General features: G+C 37.4%; 1 protein-coding gene across 1 annotated transcript in view; it reads right to left on the bottom strand.

Moving 5' to 3' along the window:
- CENPE (centromere protein E) overlaps positions 1–15,022 on the bottom strand; it is an 82,360-nt gene that overhangs the window by 31,148 nt on the left and 36,190 nt on the right. Inside the window, exons 25-32 of the mRNA XM_032398842.1 lie at positions 9,079–9,282; positions 7,281–7,439; positions 4,539–4,829; positions 4,255–4,413; positions 2,954–3,244; positions 1,459–1,689; positions 1,151–1,309; positions 242–529 (exon numbers count right to left, since the gene is read on the bottom strand). Of these exons, the coding sequence (XP_032254733.1) occupies positions 242–529; positions 1,151–1,309; positions 1,459–1,689; positions 2,954–3,244; positions 4,255–4,413; positions 4,539–4,829; positions 7,281–7,439; positions 9,079–9,282 (1,782 nt within the window). The remainder of the gene's footprint in view (positions 1–241; positions 530–1,150; positions 1,310–1,458; positions 1,690–2,953; positions 3,245–4,254; positions 4,414–4,538; positions 4,830–7,280; positions 7,440–9,078; positions 9,283–15,022) is intronic.

Here is a 15,022-nt window from a genome sequence, read left to right on the forward strand (position 1 = left end):
TTGTGATTCAGCATCTGAGTTTTCTACATCTCTCTCAATATTTGCTTCTTGGTCTGTCTTCTTTGAAATATTCCTTGTACTAATGGTTTGTTGGTGCTCCTTCAAAAGAACATAAGTAGTTTTTAGTTCCTGTTTGATTTTCAGTCCCTTTCTGATTGGATAAAAATTAATAAAACAACAGTGAATTTAACTACCTTAACATTATTTTTGTACCTAAAAAAATTAGAAGAAGGAAACTTACTTCAGCTACAGTTTCTTTAATGTTTTCTTTGAGTTGGTCTCTCTCCATTTGAAGAACTTCCTGCACCCTTTTCAGTTCATCTCTTTCCTTCATTATAATTTTTATTTTGTCTTGACTTTCCTGAAGTTTCTTGGTCAACTTGAGCCTCTCACTTTCTATATTTTGTAATGATGAATCTTTGACTTTGAGTTGCTCCTTTAATTGCTCCAGTTCACTCATTTTTTCCTGAGTCTCAATGATTTCTTTGGTGCTAATAAATTGTTCGTGTTTCTCATGACGCTCTTGGATCTTAAAATAATAATAAGTTAACAGCCAAAATATACATACACGTAAAATGTGTGTGTTTATATATGTGTATGTGTGTATATATATATAGATCTGTTTTTGCATTTTTTTTTTTTTAGAGATTTTATTTGACAGAGAGAAAGAGATAGCAAGAGGATGGGGTGGGGGAAGGGTAGAGGGAGAGGGAGAAGCAGGCTTCCCACTGACCGCGGAGCTTGATCCCAGGACACTGAGATCATGACCTGAGTTGAAGGCAGATGCTTAACCAACTGATCTGTTTTTGTTTTTAAAGGAAAAACACCCAGGATGTTCTGCATAACAATCTAGTATGCAAAATTAGTTTCTGTAGTTCAGTTAGCTAGCTCCCTCAGGTTTTTTTTTTTTTTTTTAAAGATTTTATTTATTTTTTTGACACAGAGAGAGACAGGGAGAGAGGCAACACAAGCAGGGGGTAGTGGGAGAGGGAGAAGCAGGCTTCCCACCAAGCAGGGAGCCCGATGCGGGGCTTGATCCCAGGACCCTGGGATCATGACCTGAGCCGAAGGCAGACGCTTAACCGACTGAGCCACCCAGGCACCCCGCTCCCTCAGGTTTTCTCCTACATGTCCTTCACCCCCAATTTACCTTTTTCTGTAATTTATCATTGGTTGTTTCTAATTCCTTTCGAAGGCTGGAGAGTTCAGTTTCCCTCTCTGAAAGATTCACTCTCAGCTTATCAATAGTTTCCTCCTGTTCTTTCAGGTGACAACGAGCAACTTTCAGTTCCTCTTCGGTTTCCAGGTGCTTTAATTATTAGAGGAAATTGTTGAGAAATTTATAGAAACATTATAACCATTATACTCTAACTCCTTTTCCCAAAGGTTTAATTTTTATGAAAATATCTGCTTATAAAATAATAAAAAAAACGCACACGGGGAAAGGATGAAACCTACCTTAGCTGTCATTTCTCTCATGTTCTCTTTGAGTTGGTGAGTTTCAGACTGAGGAACTTCTCGCAGCCTCTCGGCCATCTTGAGCCTTTCCATGCCCACTCGTGGCAGTGCTGCCTCTCTGGCTTCGAGCGGCTCCTGCAGTTGCTCCAGCTTGCTCAGGATTTCCTCAGCCTCATCGTCCTTTTCTTTCACATTGAAGGTCTGATCTTGTTGATCTTGAGGCTCCTGGATCTTAAGAGAATCCTAAAACAATAGAGTTGACAGCCAAAGATCCTTATTTTATTCTAGGGGAAAAGAAATCAGGACATTTTCTAAAACGATTAAGTCAGGATTCAGTGGCTCATTACAGAGCACTCCTTCCACTCTCCCACTCATCATTACTCAGGTATTGAACATTTATTTCCTGAGGGTTCATTGTGTTGTTACTATCCTATTAGAGGCTGGAGATACAATGGTAAATGAGACTTACATGATCTTTGCCCTCCTGAGACTTGCACTTTAGAGGGAAAGATAGACATTATGCCAAATCTTACCAAACAGAGGTTCTGAGTTCCTGCAGGGTATGTGGCAAACCTAACTTACCCTGAGTGGTTAGGAAGGGCTTCCTGGGGGATGGAAAGCTTCAGGTGAGAACTGAAGGCTGAGAGCACTAGTTAGGCAAGGGCATATGGAAATGATGCAGGCAGGGAGACCAGAACATCTGAAAGCCATGAGATGAAGCACAATGCTGGAGCATCATGAGCAGGGCTAAGAGTGAGCAGAAACAAGGCTGGAGACCAGCAAGGAATGGGATGCAGGGCCTCAGAGGCCCTGTGAGGGATTCCAGTCTTTAGTTCAAGAGTAGCAATAGAGTATTAAAGGGTTTTAAGAAGAAAAGATTACTTGGGTTCAGAATGGGGAATGAATTACAGAAGGAGAGGAATGAATATGGGGAGACCAATAAGGAGGCTACCACAGAAAGCCAGGAACAGAAATAATGGTGGCTTGGATTAAGGTGTTGGCAATGTGGGGAGAAAAGATGGAAGATTTCACACACACATACGTGCGCATGCACGCACACACACACACACACCTCTTAAAATCAACAAGGTTTGGTGCTTGGATTATAGAGTGAGTGGGAGGAAAGGATACTGGGAAAGGTGATTCTCAGATTTCAGTCTCAGGTACTGAGGAAGTGTCTTATGAGATGCTATAGGAATAGATTTAAAGAAGGAAAGAAAATGGTTTTTCTGGCTTTATCCTTTCCTGTACTTTAGCATTGCTTTTTCTAAATCATTTTTAAATATTTAAGAAGACCACTGTCTTCTCTGAAGCATTTCTCTCAATTTCAACAGTTTTTAGTATTTATATTTTTAGTTCTGTTTCCAATCACTTCATAATTAAGAGACATTTAAAGAAAACATGATAGTAACATTATAACTACAACACAAGTGCTTCCTTTTCCAAAGACTTCTTATAAAACACTTATTAAATGGAAGGAAAGGATGAAACTTACTTCAGCCAACGTTTCTCTAATGTCTTCTTGCAGCTGGTCTTGTCCAACCTGAACTGCTTCTTGTATTGTTTGAAGCTTGTCTCTTTCCTCAGTTAGAGATTTTGTTTCTTCATGACTTTCTGGAAGTTTTTCAGTCAACTCAAGCCTTTCTATTTCTATGCATGCCGGTGTCACTGAATCCTTGGTTTTGGATTGCTTTTCCAATAGCTCCACTTCATCCATTGTTCCCTGAGTATCACTGACTTCTTTCACATTAGGCACTAGCTCCTGTTCCTCATGAAGCACTGGGATCTTGTGATATGCATAAAATACCAAGGTTACTATCTGGAGATTATTACCATAAATTTTTTTTGTACAGTGCCAAAAGGTGATTTTATTAAAGCACGGGGACAGGACCCATGGGCAGAAAGAGTTGCTGCTGTATTATCATAATTTTTTAAAGGGAAAAGATGAGGATATTATCCACAGAAATAAAAGTGATCCTGAACCCACAGCCTACTGTGGATCATGAACTCCAATTTATTCATTTTCTCTTGATTCCTACCAAAGCTATTCATGACTTTTCTGCTGGTCATATTCTGCCGGTCATATTCTGCCATGATTTTCTTTTGCTCCAGCTTACATCCAAAGTGAATCAATTCTTATACTTGACTAACACACTGTTAATTTAGTCAGTTGCACACTTCTTCATTTCTATACTAGTTCCCAAATGCCACAGGAGAAAAATCACCATTGAGCAGATTATATCTCAATAAACGAATGGTCCCTAATTCTCAGATTCAGATGAGCGCCAATGCTACGTCTCAATTTTTTTATGTTTACAGATTGATTCCCCTTTCCTATGGTCATTAGTGGTTCCATGTAACTTTGCATATCATATTTCTGCATTTTTCCTACTGGAATCGAGGGATTATTTTATATGCCCATACTCAGGGGGAGAGAACAACGTCTTAATCATATCTAGTTTCAATGGCTTGCACAGTGGCCTTTAACACAGGTTGGTTCAGTTATCCCAATGTTTCATTTTCTCTATAGCACTTGCCATTATCTCAAATTATCTTATTCATTTGTTTGCTTATTTACCAGTTATCTCTTTCCACTAGAGTAAGCTCTATGATCATAGAAATTTTGTTCACCTTGTTCCCATTTTATTTCTATAACCCAGGACTCTGCCTGCCACATTACAGACTCAACAAATAGTATCCAATAAATGAATGAACTATTAACACAGTCACTACTTATTACTCATCTTTCCTTGAAATAAAAAAGAAAAGAAAGGACAAAGGAGAGAAGAGACAAACCTTTTCTTGTAATTCAATATTGGATTTTTCTAAGTCCTTCTGAATATTTATTATTTGAGCTGTCTTCTCAGAAATGTTTTTTCTTAGTTCATCAATAGTTTCTTCTTGTTCTTTAAGATGAACGCGAGTAATTTTTAGTTCTTCTTTTGTTTCTAGACCCTTTATTAGCAAGTGGAATTTAAAGAATATTATAACCACATCATCCTAACATTGCCTCCCCCTTTTCCAATTGGCTCTGTTTTAAAGAAACATTTAATAGATGAAAGAAAAGGGTAATAACTTACTCTAACTTCGATTTCTTTTATGTATCCTTTAAGTTTCTCTCTCTCTATTTCAAATGATTCCTGTAATTCCTTTAGATCATTTCTTTCTTTGGTTATGGATTTCATTTCCTCATAATTTTCATGGAGCTTCTGAGCCAACTCTAGCCTCTCCATTTCTATACGTTCTAATGTTAATTCTTGGTTCCTTAATTCATTCTTCAAATTCTCTATTTCATTCATCTTTTCCTGCATCTCATTCATTTCTTCTTGTACACTAAGAAGTTGTAGCTGTTTTTCTTGTAGTTGTTGGTTCTTAAGAAATAAAATTTTTAATTACCATTTTGCCTATATACTCTTAAAATCTCATGTAAAATGTACTTTGCTGAACGGAAATAATCATTATCACAGCCCTGCCTACACTCCCAATGTAAACAGACAAGAGCTTTAAAAGTAAAGTATCCTTCTAAGCATAGTGACTGTAGTAGGTTGAATAGTGTCCTACCCAAAATTCAAGTCGATTCAGAACTTCAGAATATGACCTTACTTGGAAGTATGGTTTTTGCACACGTAATTAATTAAGGATTGAGAAGAAATCCTATTGGATTTGGGTGGGCCCTAAATGGAATGAGAGTGCCCTTATAAGAGGCAAAAAAGGACACACAGAGACACAGAGAAAGTCCTGTGAAGATGGAGGCAGAGATAAGAGTGATAGAGCTATAAGCCCAGGACACCAAGCAGAGCTGGGAGCCAAGGATAGTTATTAGACACAAGATTCTTCCCTAGAGCCTTCAGAGGAGTATGGTATTGCCAGCAACTTGATTTTGGACCTCTACAATCCAGAAATCTGACAATAAATTTCTGTTGTTCTTTAGCCACCAAGTTTATGGTAATTTGATACAGAGGGTCTAGGAAACTAACACAGTGTCAGTAGGTTAATCAAGGAGGAAAAGTGAAAATGAGAAAAACTTGAAAAGAGACTAATTAAATTTAAAGGTATAGTTGCCAAATAACTATAATTCCTCATCTCTTAAAAACTTTTGGATACTCTATTTTTACTTCTAATAAGGTCCTTATGGGGTGGCCCAAAAAACACTGAGGCATTAACTTTTTTTTAAATTAAACTTATTTAAATTCAATTTAATTAACATATAGTGTATTATTAGTTTCAGAGGTAGAATTTAGTGATTTATCAGTTGCATATAACACCCAGTGCTCATTACTTCAAGTGCCCTCCCCAATGCCCATCACCCAGTTACCCCATCCCTCTACCCACCTCCCCTCCAGCAACCTTCAGTTTGTTGCCTATAGTTAAGAATTTCTTATGTTTTGCCTCCCTCCCTGTTTTCATCTTATTTTTCCTTTCCTTCCCTTATGTTCATCTGTTTTGTTTCTTAAATTCCACCTATGAGTGCAATCATATGGTATTTGTCTTTCTCTGACTTGTTTCGCTTAGCATAATAACTTCTAGCTCCATCCACATCATTGCAAATGGTAAGATTTCATTTTTTTTGATGGCCGAGTCATATTTCATTGTAAATATATATATACCACATCTTCTCTATCTATTCATCTGTTGGTAGACATCTGGGCTCTTCCCATATTGTGGCTATTGTGCACATTGCTGCTATACACACTGGAGTGAATGTGCCCCTTCGAATCACTGTTGGTATCCTTTGGATAAATACCCAGTAGTTTTATTGCCAGGTTGTAGGGTAGCTCTATTTTTAACTTTTTCAGGAACCTCCATACTGTTTTCCAGAGTGGCTGCACCAATTTGCATTTCCACCAACAGTGTAAGAGGGTTCCCCTTTCTCTGCATCCTTGCCAACATGTGTTGTTTCCTGAGTTGTTATTTTTAGTGAGGTATTAACTTTTTTTAAAGTTAATAAATATGTATAAGTCTCTCTCTTTATTTTTTTCAATTCAGTTTATTAACAAATAATGTATTATTAGTTTCAGAGGTAGAGGTCAGTGATTCATCAATCTTATATAATACCCAGTGCTCAGTACTAAGGTGTTAACTTTTACATAAGCCTATTAATTTCACTTCTTTAGGATGAGTATGAAGCAGACATCAGGTTTTAGTAAATTTAATTAGGTTATAGTGAAAGGGAGGAGAATTAAGAGAATATATATTAAGAGAAAAACATTTCACAGAAGCGCAATGGAAATCACAATATATTATTTATAATGCATGTGGCACTGTCCTTAGAGTAAATAGAAAGACCTCAGTGGGTACATTTTAGAATTACTTGGGTAATACAATTATTACAAGAGTCTTAGCTCTTATACAAATATTACAACAGCACCTTACTTCCATAAAAGAAATGAGTCAGGAAACTGTAAATGTCTAAGAGATGGTAACAGTCATAAATCTTACATTTTAAAGAATCACTACTATATCTTTATAAAGGCAGGATCTTTGTGTTATTGACTAATGGATCTCAAGACCCAGAACAGCATCTGGGCTATGGGGAGTTCCCAATAAGTTTCTGATGAATAAATATATTATATGATAATTTAGATGAATCAAAGCCTTCTCTCTCATCTAAAGATTAGGGTAATATAATCCTCACAAAGAGTGTTGGTTAAGATATAGGTATGAGTTGAAACTGTCCACATAAATAATTAGCATTAAAATGTGTTCATTTGGGAGATACATGCTATTTCTAGAACTTAGCTCTACAGCAATCAAAATGTATTAAAAAAAAAAGTTTAGTCAGGAAATATAATATGGCTAGGAAGGTAACTTTAAAAATTCACCTTTTCCTTTAGCTTTTCTTCAACTTCTGCTAATTTCTCATAGGTCCTAGAAAGCTCTTCCTCTTTCTTTATGGTGTGGTTCTTTTCTTGTACAATGATCTCTTGTTGCTTTTTAAGTTCATCTCCAAGAATTCTTAATTCTTCTTGGTTTTCAATAGTCTAGAATTAAAAAAAAGTTGAGATTAAAATCAGTATTACCTTACATTTATAAAATCAGGTAAAAATCAGCATTTACTTCAGCCTAAAAATGAAGAAATCATGGCAAATTCTATTGGAAAAGACTACCTTAAAAAAAAAGTCTTTAATTTAATCATATAGATGCCAAGCATCTGCTTTTTATGCTGTTTCTTTATTGCTCCACTTATATTCCTATCATGAAAATTAGAACTGGATTTGGTATTCTGTCTTGAGAGGTTTGCCCATTTTCTACCCTTAAGCCAAAGGAGACTGTTTCTAAGCTTTCATGGACTGATGACAAGACTACAGTTATGGGCTTTTCATATGCTAGAATGGTTATGATTTAGGGCACCAGTTAACAGCAAGCTCAAAATGGCAGCTATCCTTTGCTAGCATGACTCGGGCTAACCCTAGTTATAAGCTTAAACAGTGACATTCTCAAGTATCATGACCATAAAAACATTGCAAATATGAGACCAAGAACAGACTATGACTTTTGTCTGTATTCTTATTTAAACTTAGCTCTTCTGACTAAACAGACAATCCCAAGAAATATGGAAAATTACACAAAAGGTCAGGTTCTCCTGAAATCCACAGCAAACTTCTAAAAATGTGAATTTCAATCTATACATATTATATTGTTCCAAATACAGTAACAAAGACTAAAGTAGATTTGACAATATGGCAAACATTAACAACAAATAATTAAAAATGAAGTTTAAAAATTATAACAGAATAAATAAAAGAGAAACATTTAGGAACAAATTTAACAAAATATGGACAAAACCTGTACACTAAAATCTACAACACATCACTGAGAGAACAGATGATTTATAGAAAGATATGCAATGGCCAATAAGCATATGAAAAGATGATCAATATCCTTAATCATTAAGGAAAGGCAAATGAAAACAATGAGGTACATACCCAATAGGATGGCTAAAATTGAAAACACCAATAATAGGAAGCATTGGTGAGGATGTGGAGCCATCAGAATTCTCTTAATTTGCTTATGGGAATGTAAAATGGTACAACTACTTTGGAAATCAGTCTAGTAATTTGCTATGACCCTGCTATTCCATTTAGATACCCCAGAGAAATTAAAAAAAAAATGTTCATAAAAAGTTTTGTATAAGAATGTTTACAGCAGCTTCACTCAAAATAGCCAAACACTGGAGAGAACTCAAGTTTCCATCAACAGGAGAAAGGCAAAACAACTTGTGGCCTATTCATACATGGAACACTACCCAGCAATAAAAAGGAATGTAAAAAAGTAAGGTACAAAAGAGTACATGCTGTATGATTCTATTTGTATGGAGTTCTAGAAGAGACAAAGTGACCTATGCTTAAAAACCATTAGGACAGTGATTATATGGAGTAGAGAGTGAGATTAGAACTGACTGGGTCAAGGCACAAGAGAACTCTGTAGGGTGAGGCAAATGTTCTATATACCTTGACTGGGGTGGAGGGTACACAAGTAGAGATGTTTGTCAAAAGTCATCAGACTATACAATTGCAACAGATATATTTCTCACATGTAAATTATGCCTCAGTATAGTTGTAAAAATCCAGAACATACAAGACAAAAACATACTGCTAAGTATACAGTACTAAATCCTACCATTTCAATATTTTCCCTTAGGTCAGTCTGTAATTGTTCCTTTTCTGCTGTAATACTCTCTAACATTTGTTGCAGTTCATTTTTCTCCTGTATTAAAGAAAATATCTTTCTCTGTTGCTCAGTTAGCTCATTATCTTCAACATTCGCAATCAGGGTTTGAGTATTTTTGGCCTTCAAATTCTGTTTTTTATCTGTGTCAACCATCTAAAATATAAATAGATTAAAGAAGAATTTCTCAGTTAATAACAATTTTAATAATAATAAAAATTGCCAAAACTTACATTACTTATTATTTACCAGGCACTATTTTCATATATTGACACATTTAATCTTCACTCTAACCTTATGAGATAGGTACTAGTATTATTTCCATTCGACAGATGAGGAAATTGAATGCAAGAGAGGATGATAGGTCACTTGCCCAAGGTCACTCAGGTTTTGAAGCCAAGAGGTCTGGCTCCAGAGTTTGTGCCCTTAAGCATACTCTTGTTCATGGATAAGAACTACCTGGACAGCTGTAGCTAATTAACAATTATCTTCATGTATGATGATGGGTCAACCTAATTTTATGAAAGAATAAACCACCTTGAACTCCACCACTTTCTTTCCATCAAAAGCTGGAAATGATTCTCTATCCCCCACTCCCAAATCATTATTTTCAGAAGCAGTCATATTCACAAAAGGTTGGAGTTTTATCATATGAGAGGGCAAAATAACTTTGATAAAAATAGATTTCATATTATAGTAGTATAGTCCACCTTTTAAAAATATATACTTTTTATACACTGCTTAAGAAAAGCATGTTATATAAATTCATTTATCCATAAACAAGTCTTAAGCAAAGGTACCCTAACATGTGTATGCCTTGAGAAAGTGAGACAAAGACTAACATTACAATCATTGGTATGAAATTAGGGTATCACTATGTAACCATACACATCCAGGAAATACAGCTCCATAGCGGCTATATATGTTTTAAAAAGTTTTAATAATAGGGATAATAATAGTCAGTTAAGCATCTGACTCGATTTCGGCTTGGGTTATGATCTCAGGGTTGTGAGATCTAGCTCTGTGTCAGGCACTGTGTTCAGTGGGGAGTCAGCTTGAGATTCTCTTTTCCTCTCTCTGCCCCTCCCCCTGCTCTCTCTCTCAAATAAATAAATAAAAGCTTTAAAAAAAGTTTTAATAATAATCTACAATTACATTAGAAAAAATTGAAAAATAAAGAGAGAAAAAAACCATCCAATGTCACCAGCTTCACACAACCCACTACTAGAATTCTAGAATATTTCCTTTCAGAGTCTGTTCTTGAAAAAATTTTTCTTGAACACAGTAATTATGATTAATAAATACAGAATTCAGTTTTGCTCTTTTCCATTTAGATCACATGCATTTTCCCATGCTGTTACATAATCTTCAACTTATAATTTTTAGTAGTTGCTCAATTCTCTAGAGTGGGTTTGGACAAACCATACTTTATTTAACTATTCTCTTACTGTTGGCAGTATGCATGAGTTTCTGACAATGGCAAACAGAGGGCTAACTACATGAGAACTTAAGGTAAGGAACAGATAGTCATTGGGACTAGTTTGTCAGATACTATACTTCAGAATCTCATATCTGTGCTCCTAAACATAGGAATGTACACAAAGACAAAGCAGGCTGAGACAAGGTATGTGAGAATACCCAAGGGACATTTCAGAAATGAACCCAGCCTAGAAAGTATTTCAGCTATCATGAACAATATCTAACATATCTTATTATTAAATAAAGAAAAAGAATTGTGTCATTTATATGAGATAGGCTTACTAATCATTGTTTAAAATTTGTGTTGAGACACACTAGAGAAACTGCATTTCTAGAGAGAGAAACATCAAGCAGGATTTAAAGTGGGCACTCTGAGGGGGAGGAGCAAGATGGCGGAGGAGTAGGAGACCTGGATTTCGTCTGGTCGCAGGAATTCAGCTCGATAGGGATCAAACCATTCTGAACACCTACGAACTCAACAGGAGATCTAAGGAAAGAATAGCAACAACTATCTGAACAGAAAAGTGACCACTTTCTGGAAGGTAGGTCGTGCAGAGAAGTGAATCTGAGGCGATATTCGGGAGGATAGATGGAGGGGGAGGGGGCCTCCGTCAGCCGCTTCTGGCAAGTGATAGAGCAGCGGGGCACAAAATCAGAACTTTTATTTATTTTTTTTTTAAAAGATTTTTTTTTTTTTTTTTTTTATTTGAGAGAGAGAGAGAATGAGAGACAGAGAGCATGAGAGGGGGGAAGGTCAGAGGGAAAAGCAGACTCCCTGCCAAGCAGGGAGCCCGATGCGGGACTCGATCCTGGGACTCCAGGATCATGACCTGAGCTGAAGGCAGTCGCTTAACCAACTGAGCCACCCAGGCGCCCAAAATCAGAACTTTTAAGAAGTTGGCTCTGCTGAGGGACATTGCTCCAGTGGCTAAGCAAGGGGTGTCCCTCACTGGGACAGTGTGGTCTCAGGACCCTCAGAGTCACAGGAAGACCGGGGGTGCCAGAGTGTGGCAGAGCTCCCAGGTATCACAGCGGGGAAGCCAGCTGCAGAGACAGAGCCGAGGCGCGGGCTTTCAGCTCAGGGTTGCCATAAACCATGATCCGCGGCACAGTCAGGCCACTGCTCCTCCAGCAGGGACCCAACAAGTGGCAGATCGGGGAGACTCCCCTTCCTCCCCCGGGAGGAGTGGCGCGGGAGCGCACCACAGGGATCTGCTGGGTTTGGAGACTCCAGATGGGGTCAGGTGCCAGAAACAGAAACGCTTGGTCACAGGCTAGGTGAGCACAGAGTGCGGCCAGAGACCGGGGAGACGGGACTGATTGACTGCTTTTCTCTGGGGGCGCACTGAGGAGTGGGGCCCCGAATTCTTGGATCCTCTGGGGCGGAGATTGGGAGGCCCCATTTTCACCCTCATCCTCCAAAGCTGCACGGAAAGCTCGCAAGGAACGAAAGCTCCCGAGAGCAAACCCCAGCAGATTACTTAGCCTGGACCCGGCAGGGGCGGGGCAGTCCGCCTCTGGCAAAGACATTTGGGAACGACGGCAACAGGCCCCTCCCCCAGAAGATCAGCAAGAACAGCCAGCCAAGACCAAGTTTACCGATCAATGAGAATGGCAGAACTCCAGCGCTAGGGGAACACTGCACATAGAATTCATGGCTTTTTTCCCATGATTCTTTAGTCTTTCAAAGTTGATTTTTTTCTTTAACTGTTTTTTTTTTTTTTGAAGTTTTCTTTTTCCCTTTTTCAACCAACATCTTATCAATCCCTTTTTAAAAAGATCTTTTTTATTTTTCATTTTTAGAGTCATATTCTATCCCTTCATAGTAGTTACCCTTATTTTTGGTATATATATATATATAAGTTGTTCTCTCTTTAAAATTTTGGGATACAGTTTCTTCTAACAGATCAAAATATACCCTAAATCTAGTGTATGGCTTTGTTCTAGTCTCCTGCCTGATCATATTCTCTCCCTTTTTTTTTTAAATCCTCTTCTTTCTTTTTTCAACCAACTTCTTATCTTATCAATTCCTTTTATAAAATCTTTTATAATTTTCATCTTTACAGTCGTATTCCATCCCTTCATCGTATTAACCCTTATTTTTGTACATATATAAGTTATTCTTTCTTTAAAATTTTGGGAAGCACTTTCTTCTAACAGACCAAAATTCACCCAAAATCTAGTGTGTGGCACTGATCTATGCACCAGCCTGATCATATTTGATCATATTCTATTTTCTTTGTTTTTGTTTGTTTTTATCTTTTTCTTTTTCTTCTTTCTTTCCCTTTCTTTTCCCCCAGTTTCAGGTCTTTTCTTATTTGTTTAGTATATATTTTCTGGGGACGTTGTTACCCTGTTAGCATTTTGTTCCCTCATTCATCTATTCTACTCTGGACAAAATGACAAGACGGAAAGAATCACCTCAACAAAAAGAACAAGAGGCAGTACCGACTACCAGGGACCTAATCAATACAGACATTAGTAAGATGTCAGAACTAGAGTTCAGAATGATGATTTAAAAGATACTAGCTGGGCTTGAAAAAAAACATGGAAGTTATTAGAGAAACCCTTTCTGGAGAAATAAAAGAACTAAAATCTAACCAAGTTGAAATCAAAAAGGTTATTAATGAGATGCAATCAAAAATGGAGGCTCTAACTGCTAGGATAAATGAGGCAGAAGAAAAAATTAGTGATACAGAAGACCAAATGATGGAAAATAAAGAAGCTGAGAAAAAGAGAGATAAACAACTACTGGATCACAGGGGCAGAATTCGAGAGATAAGTGATACCATAAGAGAAAACAACATTAGAATAATTGGGATCCCAGAAGAAGAAGAAAGAGAAAGGGGGGCAGAAGGTATATTGGAACAAATTATAGCAGAGAACTTCCCTAATTTGGGGAAGGAAACAGGCATCAAAATCCAGGAGGCACAGAGAACCCCCCTCAAAATCAATAAAAATAGGTCAACACCCCGACATCTAATAGTAAAACTTACAAGTCTCAGAGACAAAGAGAAAATCCTGAAAGCAGCTCAGGAGAAGAGATCTGTAACCTACAATGGTAGGAACATTAGATTGGCAACAGACCTATCCACAGAAACCTGGCAGGCCAGAAAGGACTGGCATGATATATTCAGAGCACTAAATGAGAAAAATATGCAACTAAGAATACTGGTCCCAGCTAGGCTGTCATTGAAAACAGAAGGAGAGATAAAAAGCGTCCAGGACAAACAAAAACTAAAGGAATTTGCAAACAGGAAACCAGCCCTACAAGAAATATTGAAAGAGGTCCTCTAAGGAAAGAGAGCCTAAAAGTAACATAGACGAGAAAGGAACACAGACAATATACAGGAACAGTCACCTTACAGGCAATACAATGGCACTAAATTCATATCTTTCAATAGTTACCCTGAATGTAAATGGGCTAATGCCCCAATCAAAAGACACAGGGTATCAGACTGGATAAAAAAACAAGACCCATTGATATGCTGTCTGCAAGAGACTCATTTTAGACCCAAAGACACCCCCAGATTGAAAGTGAGGGGGTGGAAAACCATTTACCATGCTAATGGACACCAAAAGAAAGCTGGGGTGGCAATCCTTATATCAGACAAATTAGATTTTAAACCAAAGACTGTAATAAGAGATGAGGAAGGACACTATATCCTACTTAGAGGGTCTATGCAACAAGAAGATATTACAATTGTAAATATCTATGCCCCTAACATGGGAGCAGCCAATTATATAAGGCAATTAATAACAAAAGCAAAGAAACACATTGACAACAATACAATAATAGTGGGGGACTTTAACAACCCCCTCACTGAAATGGACAGATCATCTAAGCAAAAGATCAACAAGGAAATAAAGACTTTAAATGACACACTGGACCAAATGGACTTCACAGATATATTCAGAACATTCCGTCCCAAAGCGACAGAATACACATTCTTCTCTAGTGCCCATGGAACATTCTCCAGAATAGATCACATCCTAGGTCACAAATCAGGTCTCAACCGGTACCAAAAGATTGGGATCATTCCCTGCATATTTTCAGACCACAATGCTTTGAAACTAGAAGTCAATGACAAGAGGAAAGTCAGAAAGAACTCAAATACATGGAGGCTAAAGAGCATCCTACTAAAGAATGAATGGGTCAACCAGGAAATTAAAGAAGAATTAAAAAAATTCATAGAAACAAATGAAAATGAAAACACAACTGTTCAAAATCTTTGGGATGCAGCAAAGGCGGTCCTAAGAGGAAAGTATATAGCGATACAAGTCTTTCTCAAGAAACAAGAAAGGTCTCAAATACACAACCTAACCCTACACCTAAAGGAGCTCGAGAAAGAACAGCAAATAAAGCCTAAACCCAGAAGAAGAAGAGAAATAATAAAGATCAGAGCAGAAATCAATG

This window comes from Phoca vitulina, unplaced genomic scaffold (genome assembly GCF_004348235.1).
Source record: "Phoca vitulina isolate PV1807 unplaced genomic scaffold, GSC_HSeal_1.0 scaffold3, whole genome shotgun sequence".
Taxonomy (NCBI): Eukaryota; Metazoa; Chordata; class Mammalia; order Carnivora; family Phocidae; genus Phoca; species Phoca vitulina.